The sequence below is a fragment of the Syngnathoides biaculeatus genome, chromosome 17 (genome assembly GCF_019802595.1).
Source record: "Syngnathoides biaculeatus isolate LvHL_M chromosome 17, ASM1980259v1, whole genome shotgun sequence".
NCBI classification, from domain to species: domain Eukaryota; kingdom Metazoa; phylum Chordata; class Actinopteri; order Syngnathiformes; family Syngnathidae; genus Syngnathoides; species Syngnathoides biaculeatus.
Genome location: NC_084656.1, coordinates 16,493,180 through 16,508,715, shown reverse-complemented (window position 1 = coordinate 16,508,715; position 15,536 = coordinate 16,493,180). Strand labels below are relative to the sequence as shown.

Below are 15,536 nucleotides of genomic sequence, written 5' to 3'. Positions count from 1 at the left end.
TGAGCACCCCCGCTCCGCTGTAGAGTATTACTCACCACAAACGCTACTAGTGATTTGCGTGTGACAGCTCAAACAAAGAGATCAATGTTTGAATAAAGTCAGATAGAACTCAATAAGAGCTGTCAGGAGCCCGTTTCACACTGCCTTGCCGCAAGAGAACACAACGCCGTGCTGGATTCAAGCATTTAGATAAGATGCGGGTCAACATCGCTGCCGGTAGCAACTGGGTAATGGGGCTCGGTTCCAAAAGCAACGACCACACTGCGGTCGTAGCCACTTAGCCATAGCAGTCATTGTTCTGCCTTTGATACTACTACTGTACTAATTAATTTTCAAAGAACTAGAAGACGCTTTGCACGCATTATTCATTTGCTCCTCAGTCACATCCTAGTGGTGACAAGCTACTTGCGTAGCCACACCTGGGGCAGCCTGACGGACGCGGGGCTGCCATTCTGCGTTTACCGCACCGGACCGGACCGACTATCACCAAACTGCCAACCACATTCATTCATACGACATCAGAAGCCAGCAAATTTGCAGGTTGCAGACGCAGCCCAACGCCGTTAAATGGTATCGGTATGTAACGGCCAAACAAAAATGTCACGATTACGATTCTGGGTCCATCCACTATGCAGCCAGACACTCCCAACCAGTACCAATACAGGACTCAATCTCTGAACAGCGGCTTAATCCATTGTGTACTACTTTTTGGTTCAAAAGTTCGCCATTTTATGTCTCTGGAATCAGGCCTACACGAAGAAACATGATCCATCAGAGAACGCGAAAATCTCAACAACGCTTCGGACGCCTCGTTCTCCTCCAGTACAATAGAATACTTCATTCAGTGCGTCGCGGTGGCGATAATGGGCTGCTGGAAGCGGCTCGCCATCGGAACATGTGTACTTAACACAGCTTGCGAAAGCTCAATGGGGCAGAATGGCTTCAGCACCGTCTGTAGCGTTTGTTTATCCAACATGTCGCCGTGTTATGAGAAGCGCCGCCCGAGCCCTGCTTACAGGTTCTAATGTAAATATAGATGTGCGTGGAAAATGGATACTATTTAAGACTTACCATATGTTGTAATATTTTTAGCCCCCCATTGTATTGGCAGGATTTCTGTGTGAGCACAGACATGAATGTCAAATCTTTGTCTGTCCCATCACTAAAATAAGTATAAACGTGAAGTTAGCTCATCAATGACCCCATAAAATGTACTGTATAGATGACAGCATGAATATGATGTGAATATGAGCTTTCAGCCCTGCTGCTGGTCTTTATCTCAGCCATCTTGCCTCTCTCAATGTTGGAGCGACATACAGTCAACTTATTGTATATTTGTATAATCGTTCTTGGCCCATTCCAGCAATGTGAAATGTACAAAATTAGCCTGTATAAATAATCTCTGTAAATCTGATTTTACAGAAGGGGAGCGGGTAGTATAGGACATAATTTTAGTTTTTTGTTTTTTTTTAGATTTAACCTTAAAAGTAGCATATTTTTGATGTGAAACGAAATATCAACAATCTAAAGCTTGAGTATAATGTTCCCCAAATCGTTCACCACGATAACAATACAAAGCGTTTGCAACCAAAGGAGCTAACGTTTAGTCCAAATTCTACTCCAATGGACCTTTCTGATGGTGATCTTAAGCTCCGCCCCCTTAACCATATCCCACAATCTTACAAAATGGTGACTGAACGGAACATGTTTGAAGTTGAATATCTATCGCGCATTCCAGATAATATTCGGGTATGTTTTTTGCCAAATGCGTTAGATTTGTCCAAGAGAGTTCTATAGAGAGGTCTCAAATGTTTCACGCAAGGATATGTACGCAGAATTAAGATTTTGAACGGAACAGGACGCAACGTCTGAGTTACAGCGAAATGTTGGCGATCGATGCAAAAAAAGTTTGACGCCTCACAAACTTCATTTTGAAATCCAACAGGATAAAATAGTGGAATCGTACTACACATGTAAAGCAGGGTGAGTACTTTTTACTTGGAAAGATCACGATTAATATCACTGTAGTCTTTATAAGTGAGAGGGTGTATTCATTTGACTTGACTCGTAATGAAACCCAGTGATACAAATAGGCAAGTAGTCTTGCATGACATAGCGCATTTACGTATCCCTAACCCGACTCCTCAGCATAAAACATGACACACTTCATTCAGCAGGTCAGAGATACACTAACAAAGTGAAAGTTGTTCTCCTGCAATGTATAAACCACTGATAATAATTCAATCAAACTCGGAGAAGATACTTGTCCCTCACTTACCTTCAAACATACAGCATTGTTTGTTAATATTGTTCACATTTAGCTGTACGTGCGCCTTAATCCATCGTAGACATTTCGTCCGCTGTGTTTTAGCCTTTGGAAAATGAATCAACCGGGCCCCTTGTAATCTAGCAGTATATCTTTCATCAAAATTGCACGTTCTGAAGGCCATTTTCTTTGTAACATTAACTGTTCCGAGCGCAGGCTACTGACAACCAGCATTGCTTGTGGGACAATACGGCGAGAGGGGCGTGTCAACCCAGGGGTTAAGACAATGCGGCTATCCGATTGGCTGTTGAGTGATTGACAGGTGGGAAAGGTCCAATTCACTGCTCTTTCACCTTCTTTTGTCGAGATGTCCTGCTTTACCACAGGTCAATCTACGACAGGCATTTGGTTTGGGGGCGGAGACTCAGTTTTTGGTAAAGCTATCGTGACCTACATGGTGCTCTGTGTTCTTTATCGTGAGAATAGCGTGCATAAAAACCCATGTGGCAATTCTGACCTTGTCATTTATAGGGCACTAAATGTCTCTACTCGAGTCAAGTGATGTGGCGTCATTCTGACAATCGCTAACAACTATTCTCCTTATTTTGAGCCGACATGAAGCCTCAAGGCAAGTTCTTTAAAATGAAACAGAAACAATTCGTTTTGTCAAATGGAAACATCCCAGAAAGTAATACAGTACGGAAATGTGCAATTACAGATTAATGCAGCATCGTTAGCGATATCTTGGAAAAGTTCACAATCATCTTTCATTGCTCATGACAGACGCCACGTCATTCTTTTAAGAAAGAAACCCAGACATAGTTAGAAGGTTTTGGATTTCAGGGACATCAGTCATTTTAATCAAAGACATCTCATTTTTGTTTGACTTTGGTGTACTGGCATGCTGCTTGCAAGTTTGACTGCTTTCGGAGTGAAATATATTCTTGTGAAGGGTGGACCGACCAAAAATGGGTGACAAGTGCAATTCACTTTAAAGTCTTCCCTCGACGCATTAAATGATTGAATTGAATCGTTTTATTGACTTCATTAAAGTAAAGCCGCTCCATCTATAGCTTACTACAATATTGTTGAAGTACATCAAGGTCAAAACTATAAACCAGCTTTATGCCTTTTCTTTACGACTGATAGTTCAATGCTTAAGTTGTTTTAAAAAAATGCCATGTTTGTGCAATCTTTTACCCCTGAAAAGCTGTAAATTTTTACTGCAACTTTTTTTTTGTTTTGTTTTTATGGCACAGAGCACAATATTCTCTGAGCTCTTGTTACACTAACATCAGCGCTGGAGTTGCTCAAATCCCCAATCGCACCCGCAGTCCTGAAATTCGCATCCAGGCTTTGGCGAACGTGACCCAATCGATGGTTCCAGTGATCTCGAAGGATTTGCGCGCGTGTGAGCGTTCGCGTACGCACCCCTTTGAAGTTTGGAAATCCGCCCACCCTTCTGAAGCCCCACATTGTGCCGAACAGCTCCATTTGTCCCACCTTTAATCCCCCTGACGTAAACGCACATAAATCACATTGAAATGTTTCTAAATGCGAGTTGGCTGGAAAGCTTCACCGCGCCGTCTCGCTCCCGCGTTCCAAAAGTCCAAAGAATGTCAAACGGGCTACCGGCTAGTCCGTGATTGCTGTTCATAGAACACAGGCTGAAGCTGTACAAATAAAATACTAAATGTGGTCAAAATAATAATACAATATATATGATTTAGTGCCAGAAAAAAAAAAAGCTGAGAATTTTCATTTGAAAACATTTTACAGATGGAAGATAGTATCATGGCACCAATTGTGCATCTTGGCCCAGCCACTCACTGGCAATAGCTGCGGGCCAGATTAAAGTGCCGCGTCTCATTGTTTACGCAGTTCTATGGTGCCACGGCTGAGAAGGCCCAAACAATGGCTCCGGGCTCCCCTTTATCGCAGCCAGGCTAAGAATGGAGACCTCTTGACACGGCAACCTGAAGCCTCAACGGTCCCACTTCACCTAGCAGAGAGGGTCAGTTGAGAGATGGGGGAGGAAGATGGCCGGCGGATGCCTAAAACTGGGGAGGAAGGCGGGATGCAGAATGGGGCGGGGGTGGTTAAGACGAGGATCGCCTAATCTGACAAAAATAAACCAAAAAATGAACGGCGTGGAGATGAATGATGCAGAAGACAATGATGTGGTAAAAAAATGAGATAAATGCTTCCTAGTGTCAAGATGATAGAAAGGAATAACTGGCTAGTGTGTGAGTACTTATCTATTATGTAATATTGATGTTATCACGTCAACTTGTATTCACAACTAGCGATAAGAAAGGATGGATCCACCTGCGAGGCAAAGGAGAAGTACGCAATAACACCGATTTTGAGCAATATTTGAGAGAAATAGGCCTTCTTTCTGCATTAAAAAAAAAGTCCTTGTATTTTTATCAAACACGAATGTGTCACATGTATAATGTTTTCAGTATATTATAGTTATGAAAATACATGGAGTATTAAACTTTTTTTTTTTTAGTTGACTTGAGTTGGTGTTTTGAATTACAGTATGTGACTATGTAGGGCAGGGGTGTCAACCTCATTTATGTCGCGGGCCACATTGTAGTTATGGTTTACCTCAGGGGGCCGTTATGACTGTGAAACCATGAAAATCTTTCACCCCATCATATTTACAGGTGAAATTTATGAGCTACTTTTGGAATTACAAATCAAGGTTAATGTATTGCTGATGCTTGGGTACACAATAATGCTTGCAATATCTCAACATTATCATTTGTGATATGACCATTTGATAGTTTGATACAGATTTTAACAAAAATCATGGAAGTTCATAGTCATAATTTGCTTTCGCGGGCCACATAAAATCATGCAGTGGGCCGGATCTGGCCCCCCGGGCCTCGAGTTTTTACAGCTGTGACGCAAAGTTATCTACTATATAGTATAGTCGTGAGCACATCTACCTCACAATCCTGGGTGGGTCCTGGGTTTTAATCTCAGTTCAGGTGTTCAGATGTTCTCCTCGTCCTTGTGTGGGTTTTCTCAAAGGTAACTCCGGGTAATTCCCAATGTAAAAAAAAAAATAAAAAAAAAAAAAATAAAATAAAAAAAAATATATATATATATATATATGTCAAATGTAATGTAGATAAATGTAACCTAACATTTCCTACAAATGAATTTTAGGTTCATTCAAACCCAAAATTGTCTCAAGGTGTTAACGTTTGTTTTTCTTGATTTGGCTTGTGGCCAATCCCGGCCGGGTGACCCCACGATTCACCCAAAATCAGTTGTGTTAGGGTTGAATTATCCCCCCCCCACTCCCCCCTTTGTTTTTGATATTGAGATGAAAATAATTGAACTCGGCGGCACGGTGGATCAGCTGGAAAGCGTTGGCCTTACAGTTCTGAGGTCTCGGGTTCGATCCCAGCGCCGCCTATGTGGTTGCACATAATGTCGATTCAGCCATTTACTGAATCGCTTATCCTCACGAAGGTTACGTGTGCTGGTGCCTTTCTCTGCTGATTTTGGCGGGAGGCGGGGCATAAGGTTACCAACCAATTGCAGGGCACATGTGAACAAACAGGCGGCACGGTGGAGCAGCTGGTAAAGCGTTGGCCTCACAGTTCTGACGACCCGGGTTCGATGCCGGACCCGCGTGTGTGGAGTTTGCATATTCTCCCTGTGCCTGCCTGGGTTTTCTCCGGGCACTCCAGTTTCCTCCCACATCCCAAAAACATGCAACATTAATTGTACACTCTAAATTGTCCCTAGGTGTGATTGTGAGTGCAGCTGTTTGTCACCATTTACTCTGCGGTTGGCTGGCAACCAGTTTAGGGTGTACCACGCCTCCTGCCCGTTGACAGCTGTGATAGGCTCCAGCAGTCCCGTAACCTTTTTTTGAAGATAAGCGGCTCAGAAAATGGATGGATGGATAATTGAACTCTAAGTACTCATCAATTGAATAAAAAATAAAAAAAAAAGTGTTCCTGTTTCGATTGCAGGGCACTTCCTGGGTAACAACACAGTCATTGATGTGCTTCGTCGCCAAGGCTACGAGGTAGAGCACACCCCTGCCGGGCAGCCCATAAACAGGTACGTACCGCGCTTTCTCACCTGTCATTAACTTCGGCTGTTACATGACTTCATTCGATATTTCCCTTGTGGCAACCTAAAATAAGGAAAAAAAAAAATCTGTCTTTATGATAAATGAGAACTGGTCCACACACACACACACACACACACACACACACACACACACACACACACCACACACACACACACACACACAAATAGGAAGCGAATTAGGCACACAAAGACTCAATCGATATGAAAGCATGTATCATGTTTTATCACTTAAACGAGTTTCAGGTTCCTGCCAGTAATATTTCTTCCAACTGAGGGACTTCCAAGTAGGAAATCATTTTTTTGTTTTTTTTTTTTTACATTCATGCAACTTCCAAGCTGGTATGTACTCATCTCCAGAACTGAAACAGATGTTCTGTAATGCTTCAAAATATGTTGCCTGCGAATAATCACAAAACAGCCACGGGCACTTTTCCACTGATTAATTCTCATTTCTTCCAGTACTCACTTCCTCCGTGCGTCCTCAAACATGACTTGTTGTGTCATGGTTTTTCTCAGGTCATAATTTCTTTGCTCTGGAGAGTTTATGTCGAATGAATCATAAATCTACAAATAAGTTTTATGTTTGTATAAACAGTCAGAAAGGGGAAAAAATTGGAGATTTAAAACATACCAGAGTTGAGGCCTTATGTGCAATGGTGTCTGGAGAGTTTTATTCTATTTAAAGTGTGTCTGCAGAGCCTTAAAAGGTCCTAAATGGGATTTTCCAAAATAAAGCTTTGAAAAAACACAACAACAAAAAAAGCACTTATTCTATAAATCTCTTTGAACCTAAAAAAAAAATAATTTTTTGCTCTTTGATTGTATGAAAGCAGCTAACATGTAATATAAGTCTTGTTTTTCAATATTTTGTGGTGAATATGAAGCTATTTTGGGTGTATTGCTTTAATAATTTTTTTCTAGCAGGTAACATCAACAAATATATCCCCCAAAAATACAGAATATCCACAAATATCAATTCAAATTATGATTGTGTAATATTGAGCTAATATCAGGAAGGACTGTCAACAGTACTATGATTCTTTTGTCGGTATGTTAGCCTATATTCTCAGCCAAGGTGCCATTTGGAGGCCCACTTATTCTCCAAACGTACAAATACAAAACCGAATGAAGTCAATCCAGCTCATATGGAACGTGCATAGTTCTAACCTTGGGTTGAAAAATGACTATTTATAGTCTTGACTGAGTTGGAGGTGAGACTGCATCAGGGATCCGTTCTGAGCCCCTTCCTCTTTGTGGTAACAATGGATAGGCTGACAGATGAGGTTAGACTGGAATCCCCTTGGACCATGATGTCCACAGATGACATTGTGATCTGCAGTGAAAGCAAGGAGCAGGCGGAGGAACAATTAGAAATATGGAGGCATGCACTGGAAAGGAGAGAAATGAAATAAAACAGAATATATGTGCGTGAATGAGAGGGGATGAGGGGAAAGTGTGAGGCTCCAGGGAGAAGAGATAGCGAGGGTGGACGACTTCAAACACTTGGGGTCAACAATACAGCGCAATGGAGAGTGTGGTAAGGAAGTGAGGAAACGGGTCCAAGCGGGGTGGAGCAGTTGGCGGAAGGTGTCTGGTGTTCTATGTGACAGAAGAGTCTCCGCGAGGAGGAAGGGCAAAGTTTATAAAACAGTGGTGAGGCTGGCCAGGATGCACGGATTAGAGACGTTGGCACTGAAGAAACAACAGAAAGCAGAACTGGAGGTAGCAGAAATTAAGATGTAAAGAGGGAGAGGAAGACCAAAGAAAAGGTTGAGGGATGTTGTGAGGGAGGACATGAGGACAGTGGGTGTTCGAGAGGAAGATGCACGAGATGGGCTTAGATGGAAAAAGATGACACGCTGTGGCGACCCCTATCGGGACAAGCCAAAAGGAAACCTAATCCTAAACCGGATGTGAGGCACAATATGCAGTATGGTACATAGCATGTTGTGAAGGTGGCTATCACTGAATAGATCTTGTGAAAAGATGGGGGGGATTCATCTACTATCATGCAGAAATCATGTTTAGAAAAAGTAAAGGATACAGTACTTGGTGGCGGGTTATAATTAGCATGACAAGTCAACAATATCTTACATTTCCTTTGTTGTCAACCATCTAGGAGATCATCACCCAGATCAGATTGGAGTGAGCCAGAGGACCGTCATGACGGGTCCCCTCTCCTCGAGCCTTTCCTCCACGAACTCCCAGAGGACCAACGTCTGACCCACATGTTTCTGCCTTCGGACAGCCTGGAACTGCTGGATAAAACCGAGAAGAAGATGCTCAAGAAAAAACGGAGAAACAAGCAGAAGAAACAGCGGCACAGGCATTTCAATGACCTCTGGGTCCGCTTAGAAGAGAGGTAAGATGGCCCAAATGGAAACAAAATTTGGACACGCCGTATTGGCGAAATCTGCGAATGTGTATTTGTGAAAGCCAAACTGCGAGTCTCCTGGGTTCACTCAACGAAATAATTTTTCATACCTAATCCCTTGTCAGTATCATGGAAAGTGTCCAACTGGAATCAAAAACCGTTCTAAATATCCCTCAGGAAACAAAAGTCATCCGTTTGCTATGAGCATAAAATTGTCTGCATAAGATTATTTCAAATACAAGTGAGTAGCAGCTAATAGCATGAAAACACAAAAACTCCTGCCATGAAAACATAAACAGTCCCTGGCAGAGATACCATAATCACGGTCGTCAAGGAAGTGCTGTGGGAAAACAAGAGAGGGAAGGGTCCAAATGTGCAACCCAGAACCCCCACCATGAACCTATAGAACAAAAGTGACACTTCCTGCTGGGGCGCTGGAGGCTCCAACGCGCAACATATCATATCGCCTTTTTCTTTATGCGCTGTAGCTGAACGCACAACCCCCGGAGTGACAAATGAGTCCCGACTCGTCGGTCGCCGTTATAAGTGACTTCAAGGTGAACATAGCTGCCTGGGAATTCCTCGGAAGAATCCGGTTTTCGGGCCCTCCGTAGCTTCAGGCAGGGACTAACCGGACAACGCAACAAGCTCACCTTTCAGATGAAAACGAGACCCCTGCACAGGTGTGGTCCACTAATATTTTGTGAGTGATTAGACATGCGGTTACCAAGCTAATTTGCTGATATTCTAGCACCGCACACCCCACCACATCCATCACGTTGATGGTGGGAGTTCGGGTTTGCATTTGTTTACTTCGATTTATTAAATCACATTGAATATCAACCATGTTTTCCCCCGTATTATCTGAATTTTAAATAAAACGTAGTTGTCTGCTATGTTAAAAACATTCACATGCACTAATGGAGTCGATAGTTCTAATATAGATGTTGGAAAAATAGCGACAGATAATCTTAAATCAAATTGACATTTTATCTCATACAAATGATGACAAAGTACAGTGGATTAAATGCGTCTGCACACATCAATTCCAATGCCATTTTTTTTTTGGGGGGGGGGGGGTGATATATATTAATCTTTTTCCACTGCCACCGCCCGGTGGTAAACTGGTTCACATATGTGCCTCACAGTTCTGAGGACCTGGGATCAAATCCGGGATTGCCTGTGTGGAGTTTGCATGTTCTCTCCGTGCTTGTGTGGGTTTTGTGTGGGTACTCGGGCTTCCTCCCACATTCCAAAAACAATCATGGTAGGTTAATTGACGACGTTAAATTGCCCGTAGATGTGAATGTGAGTATGAACTGTTTGTTCACATCCATCCATCCATTTTCTTTGCCGCTTATGCTCACGTGGGGAGTGCTGGAGCCTATCCCAGCTGTCAACGTACATCCTGAACTGGTCGCCAGTCAATCATCGGGATGTGGGAGGAAACTGGAGTGCCCGGAGAAACCCCACGCAGGCACGGGGAGAACATGCAAACTCCACACAGGTGGGTCCGGGATGGAACCCTGGACCTCAGAACTGCGAGGCCAAGACTTTCCCAGCTGAACCACCGTGCTGCCTGTTTGTTTACATGTGGCCTGCAATTGGTTGATGACCAGTTCAGGTTGTGCCCCACCTCCCACCAAAATCAGCAGGGATAGGCGCCAGCACCCGTGACCCTCGTGAGGATAAGCGATTCGGGAAATGGATGAATGGACATTATGTGCAACTTAATTGAGGAAAAATCTCATCTTTTTGAGGGGTAAAGTAAAAATAAACTGCTGAGATAATGTAGTTAGTTACACACATGTGCAAAGGAGAGGTGGCTGTGTTCGGAACTCACGTACCCCAAATAGAGGTCCAACTAATAATCCAAGACTTTGTGGCGGGTGGTCCATTTTGGAAAACAGAGGACGTTTGAGATGGCTTCTTTTCATCACGTCTGCAGAAATCTTTTCTCTTTTTCTAAGGGACCTTGTCTTTTTCTAGGCAGCAAGGAAACTGTTTGTTTCCACTTGCGCCAAAGCGTACAAGGTTGACACCTTTGTATATTTTAATGACCGACCACGTGCCTGGATGGGGGGCCGTAGAACTTGCTTCTCGTGAATGTCTGCTATCCACCCCTCACCCCTAAGAAATGAAATCCGACGAACTGAAAAGAAATTGGTAAAATGTAAATACCTGCTTTATTTATTAAACAAAGAAAATACTGTATGAACTCAGGTTAACAATTCCGGAGTCAGCAAAAAACAACAACCCTCAAAACTGGAAGATTGGATGATGTACTATATAGTTCTAGCTCAAATTTTCAATACTTCATTTAAACGTCACGTTAGTCTTGTTTTTGGTTTTCTTTCTCGACATGGTTTTTATCTTGATCATCAAATGATTGTCATTGTCAGAATGTTGTGTCTCGTTGCTGTTCCAAGCTTCTGCTCCGCAGAGGTCCAGACTTCAGAGGGCTGAGTTTGTTTTGCCTGGCGTTGTCCCAGTCCAAACTAACAAGCCCCGCAGGCACGAGATCAAAACTGGAGGGAAGAAATGACTCAACTTTTTTTTTTTTTAAGGGGCTCATTATAGGGATGGGCCAAGTCATCAAAAAGTCGGGCTTGATTAATCGTGTCTTGAACAAGTTATTTTGGCGTGATGCTGAAATGTCCGAGTCAGAAAATCGCATGAGATCTCACAGGCAATTTACATGAATGAAATCAATAAAGAGAGAGGCGTGGCCTGGCCCCCGCTCCGAGCGGTTTAATCTCTGTCATCTGTCGCCGGTCACAGCTGTGTCACATGAGGCACCGTGATTAGACAATGTATTTAAGTTGGGGTTACGTTGAGTATGTGTTCCCACATCCAGGGTTACTCCGCCACTGCGCCATTATAGCCCAGTCACACTTTTGGTGATGCTCTTTAGGTGACTCGTAGTTATCGGACATTGCTTCTTGTGTTTTGGATCCTGCCTTCTTGGTCTGTGTTGTCGTCCACAACTTTCGTTGATAATAAAACCCACTGAACATCATGTCCTCGTCTTGGAGTCCTGCATTTGGGTCCGCCCGTGCACCGTTGGTTCGTGGCACACAGGTACAAAATGCATATGACTTCTACTACACTATGAGGAATCACAGTTGTGTGTGTGTCTGTGTTTTATGTACTCGTAACAGTCATGAGTTGTACCATGATTTTGTTTGTACCGTTCGGTTACTATTTTGCTAAGTGGCCACCTTGCTCATTTTTATTTTGTGTAAAGGATGGGAATGGCATTTCTTATACCCGTACTGCACCGCTAAAAAGATTTTCTCGTCTCAAAAAGTGTTGAGGTAATTTATGTATGGTTCACCGTCAGCCCCGAGATTCACATTCACTCTGTAAGACTTACTTTGAGGGCTGTTAAATCAAGGAAAATGTTGGCAACAGCCGGGGAATCTTGAACTGTCATAACTCAGAAACATCTATTCTTTATGGGCCAGTGGTGACAAGACGGAGCTTGGGCCACTCCCGAGAACTGACTGTGTTCGGCCCACGTTTGCAGCGATTCCCATACATACTACAAAAGGAACAGAAGTCATACAAAGGTCAGAGGGGCCTTGACAGAATTGCACTTCCTTAAACACTTGTAATGTAGCAAAAATGATTCCTTTTTTCCTCCAACATCATGGATGATTCATCGTTGAAAATATATATAGTTCATAATCCCAAAAGAAAGGTTGGTAGAGTTGTATTATTTCAATGCCACTTCTGGTGTGGCATTGAAGATTCCACAGGTGATCCTTGGCTGTTGGACAACTCTTCTGATTATTCTTTGCACTCCTCTGTCAGAAAACATGCAAGGACCACCTGATCGAGGCAAATTTATGGTGGTATGATTGGCTTTCCACTTTCATATTTTGCTAAGTGACCACCCCGCTCATTTTTACATATGACATTTCTTGTACCCGTACTATACCGCTGAAAAGATTTTCTTTACTCAAAAAGTGTTGAAGTAATTGGTTCACCGTCAGTCCTGAGATTCACATTCACGCTGAGGAAGGGGGGGTTGACAAAGGTGACAGAATTACACTTATTTAAACACCTGTAATGTAATAAAAACTGTGCCTTTTTTTTTCCTGTAAAATTATGGATTTCATCCTTGAAATTATATATAGTTCATAATCCCAAAAGAAAGGTTAATAGAGTTGTATTACTTCCGGTGTGGCATCTACCTCGGTGACGGTGGTTCCATTACCGTGCTGATGGACTTGGTACTCAAAGGGTGTCAAAAAACTTCCAGATGAGACTCTTTCTTTCCTTATTTTTTGTACTACAGTTTACCAAAAGTTTTCAAGATTTAGGTTTTGGAATTCCAACTAAACCATTTTTTCCCTCTCTATTTGTGGTCTCTACAGCGTCGTAGCCCAGTCTCCGCAACTCCCCCGCGTCGTCAATGGTTACATCACAATGAAGCCCCCAAGACGAGACTTCAACCACCACAACTATTATAACGTGGCCTCCGCCTCGTCGCTCTGCTCGTACTCACCGATCCTCCTCTTTGCCTCACTGATTCATCAGATGTGCAGCATATTTCTCTAGCGCAGTATTTGTTACGCTCGACTACAATAAAGAGAATCTTATGGACTCCTTTTGGAGAACGTGTGGAGGTGATGAAATCAAGCTGTTGGGATTATAGTATCAACCACGGATATCAAACAGATGTATTTGGGACAATTTGCTCCAGCAATCCTGGTTTTGTATCCATTTAACAAAACGAGGCCTTGAAGAGAATGGAAGGGCACTATCACAGTATGCGTTTCAAATATTAACAGTTTCTGCGTTTTAAAGAAAACAAATGGTACATAAAAATACATACAACATGTCAGTTCCTTTATTTGTGAGTGTTATAGCACGAACATCTTATTTACATACAGTGGCTGGAATAAATATTGAACACATCACCCTTTTTTCTCACTAAAGATATTTCTAAAGCTCCTATTCGCATGAGTTTTGCCAGATTTGAACAACCCAAGTAATCCAAACATACAAAGAAAGTAAAAACAAATAAGATCGGAAGTTATGTGTCATGTGAAATGATACAAGGGGAAAAAGTAAGGTATTCAAGTCCTACTTTCTACAAAGGCCTTTGTTTGCGCTGTGATAGCTTCAGTACACCTCATGTTTGGAGAAACCAGTCGCATGCATGGTTCTGGTGTGACTTTGGCGCATTCCTCCACACAAGTAGTCTTCAAATCTTTCAGGCTTTGCTCATGGATCTTGAGTTCCATTTCTTTCCAAAGGTTTTCGATTGGAGTGGATCAAGTGATTGGCTGGAACATTGTGGCAGTTTTATTATTATTTGTATTCTTTGAAACCAGTTGAGAGTTTTCATAGCATTGTGTTTTGGATCACTATCCTGATTAAATGTCCACCCTCATTTCATTTTTTCATCCTCGCAGACAGCAGAAGATTTTTGTTGAAAAATTCTTGGTACATTTACCCATTCATCCTTCTTTTGATAATATGACGTTTACCAGTACTATTTGTTGAAAAGCTTCCCCAGACTATGATGTTCCCACCTCTGAACTAAACTGTTGTTATGATGTTTTTGGGGTGAGTTGCAGTGCCATTTCTCTTCCAAATATTGTATGCTTTATGGCCTCCAAACACTTAAATTTTGCTCTCGTCAGACCTAACTATATTCTCCTGGTATCTAATGGGCTTGTCCAAATGTTCATCAAACTCCAAACAAGCTTTGACATCTTTTTTTTTTTTGGCAATAAGGTCTCACGTAATGAGCATGCGTAAAGGCCAAGGTGGCAGAGTGCATTATTCACAGTTTTTCTGGTGACAAGAGTGTGTGTTAATTCTACATCTTTTTGAAGATTCCACAAGTGGTCCTTTGGCTCTTGGACAACTCTTCTGATTATTCTTTGCGCTCCTCTGTCAGAAAACATGCAAGGAGCACCTGATTGAGGCAAATTTATGGTGGTATGATTGGCTTTCCACTTTCGTATTATGCCCCCAACTGAAAAAGCTTTGTTATGCACCTGTAACCAATCAGGTTGCACTCCACTCTTACCCATCATGGGAGGTGTCTTGATTCACACCTTGGCAATGAGATCTTTTTTGAAAGACATCAGTTAGGACTGAACCAGCTTATATCCATCTGCACTGATAAGGAACTGGGTTGCTGTTTGATCCTTGATCGATTTTAGGTATTGTCTTGGCTTTCCATGCCATTTTTCACCTTCCTTTTTTCACATGTTCAATACTTTTTCCCAATATCATTTCAGATTATTACACATAACTGAATTTCTGATTTGGTTTTACTTTCTTTTTCGGTATGGATTCCTTAGGTTGTTCCCAATATCTCATTTTCATGTTAATAGCACCATGTTAAATACTCATTTCTGCTGCAGTATCTTAACAGTTACACCCTCACCATTAATGTGTCTCTTTAAGCGTGAATGCGTATGTGCGTCTGTCTGTGTTTCGAATCAATAAGCTCTTAAGTCGTCCTGGCCTTGTTGAAAGCAGTTTTTCCAGATTTTAATTTATTCTTCCATATTAGAAGAATCTGAATTTGTGCTAAATATGTTACATAATAGCTTATGTCAGGGGAAATATGTATATATTGTCTAAATATTATAGCTGTATTTTAGAATTTTACAAACAGGAATATCATACATTGTTTATATGAATATATACATAGGTATGCAGTATATTTTTGGACAAAATCAGGAGCTAACCACCATAAGTGTACCGTGTCTCTCACTGAAAAGCAAGCTTTTTTTTTGGGGGGGG

At 42.1% G+C, this 15,536-nt stretch overlaps 1 protein-coding gene across 3 annotated transcripts in view; it reads left to right on the top strand.

Annotated features, from left to right (window-relative positions):
• Nucleotides 1-15,534, top strand: part of trabd2a (TraB domain containing 2A) — an 80,769-nt gene extending 65,235 nt beyond the window's left edge. For 2 of the 3 annotated variants that reach the window (XM_061802006.1, XM_061802005.1), the window contains exons 5-7: nucleotides 6,265-6,355; nucleotides 8,508-8,750; nucleotides 13,145-15,534. In XM_061802006.1, coding sequence (XP_061657990.1) covers nucleotides 6,265-6,355; nucleotides 8,508-8,750; nucleotides 13,145-13,328 — 518 coding nt within the window. In that variant the 3' untranslated portion in view covers nucleotides 13,329-15,534. Of the gene's footprint in view, nucleotides 1-6,264; nucleotides 6,356-8,507; nucleotides 8,751-11,622; nucleotides 11,844-13,144 lie in introns of those variants that run through there. The other variant, XR_009792354.1, reaches the window with a different exon arrangement.
• The last annotated feature ends 2 nt before the right edge of the window (nucleotides 15,535-15,536 follow it).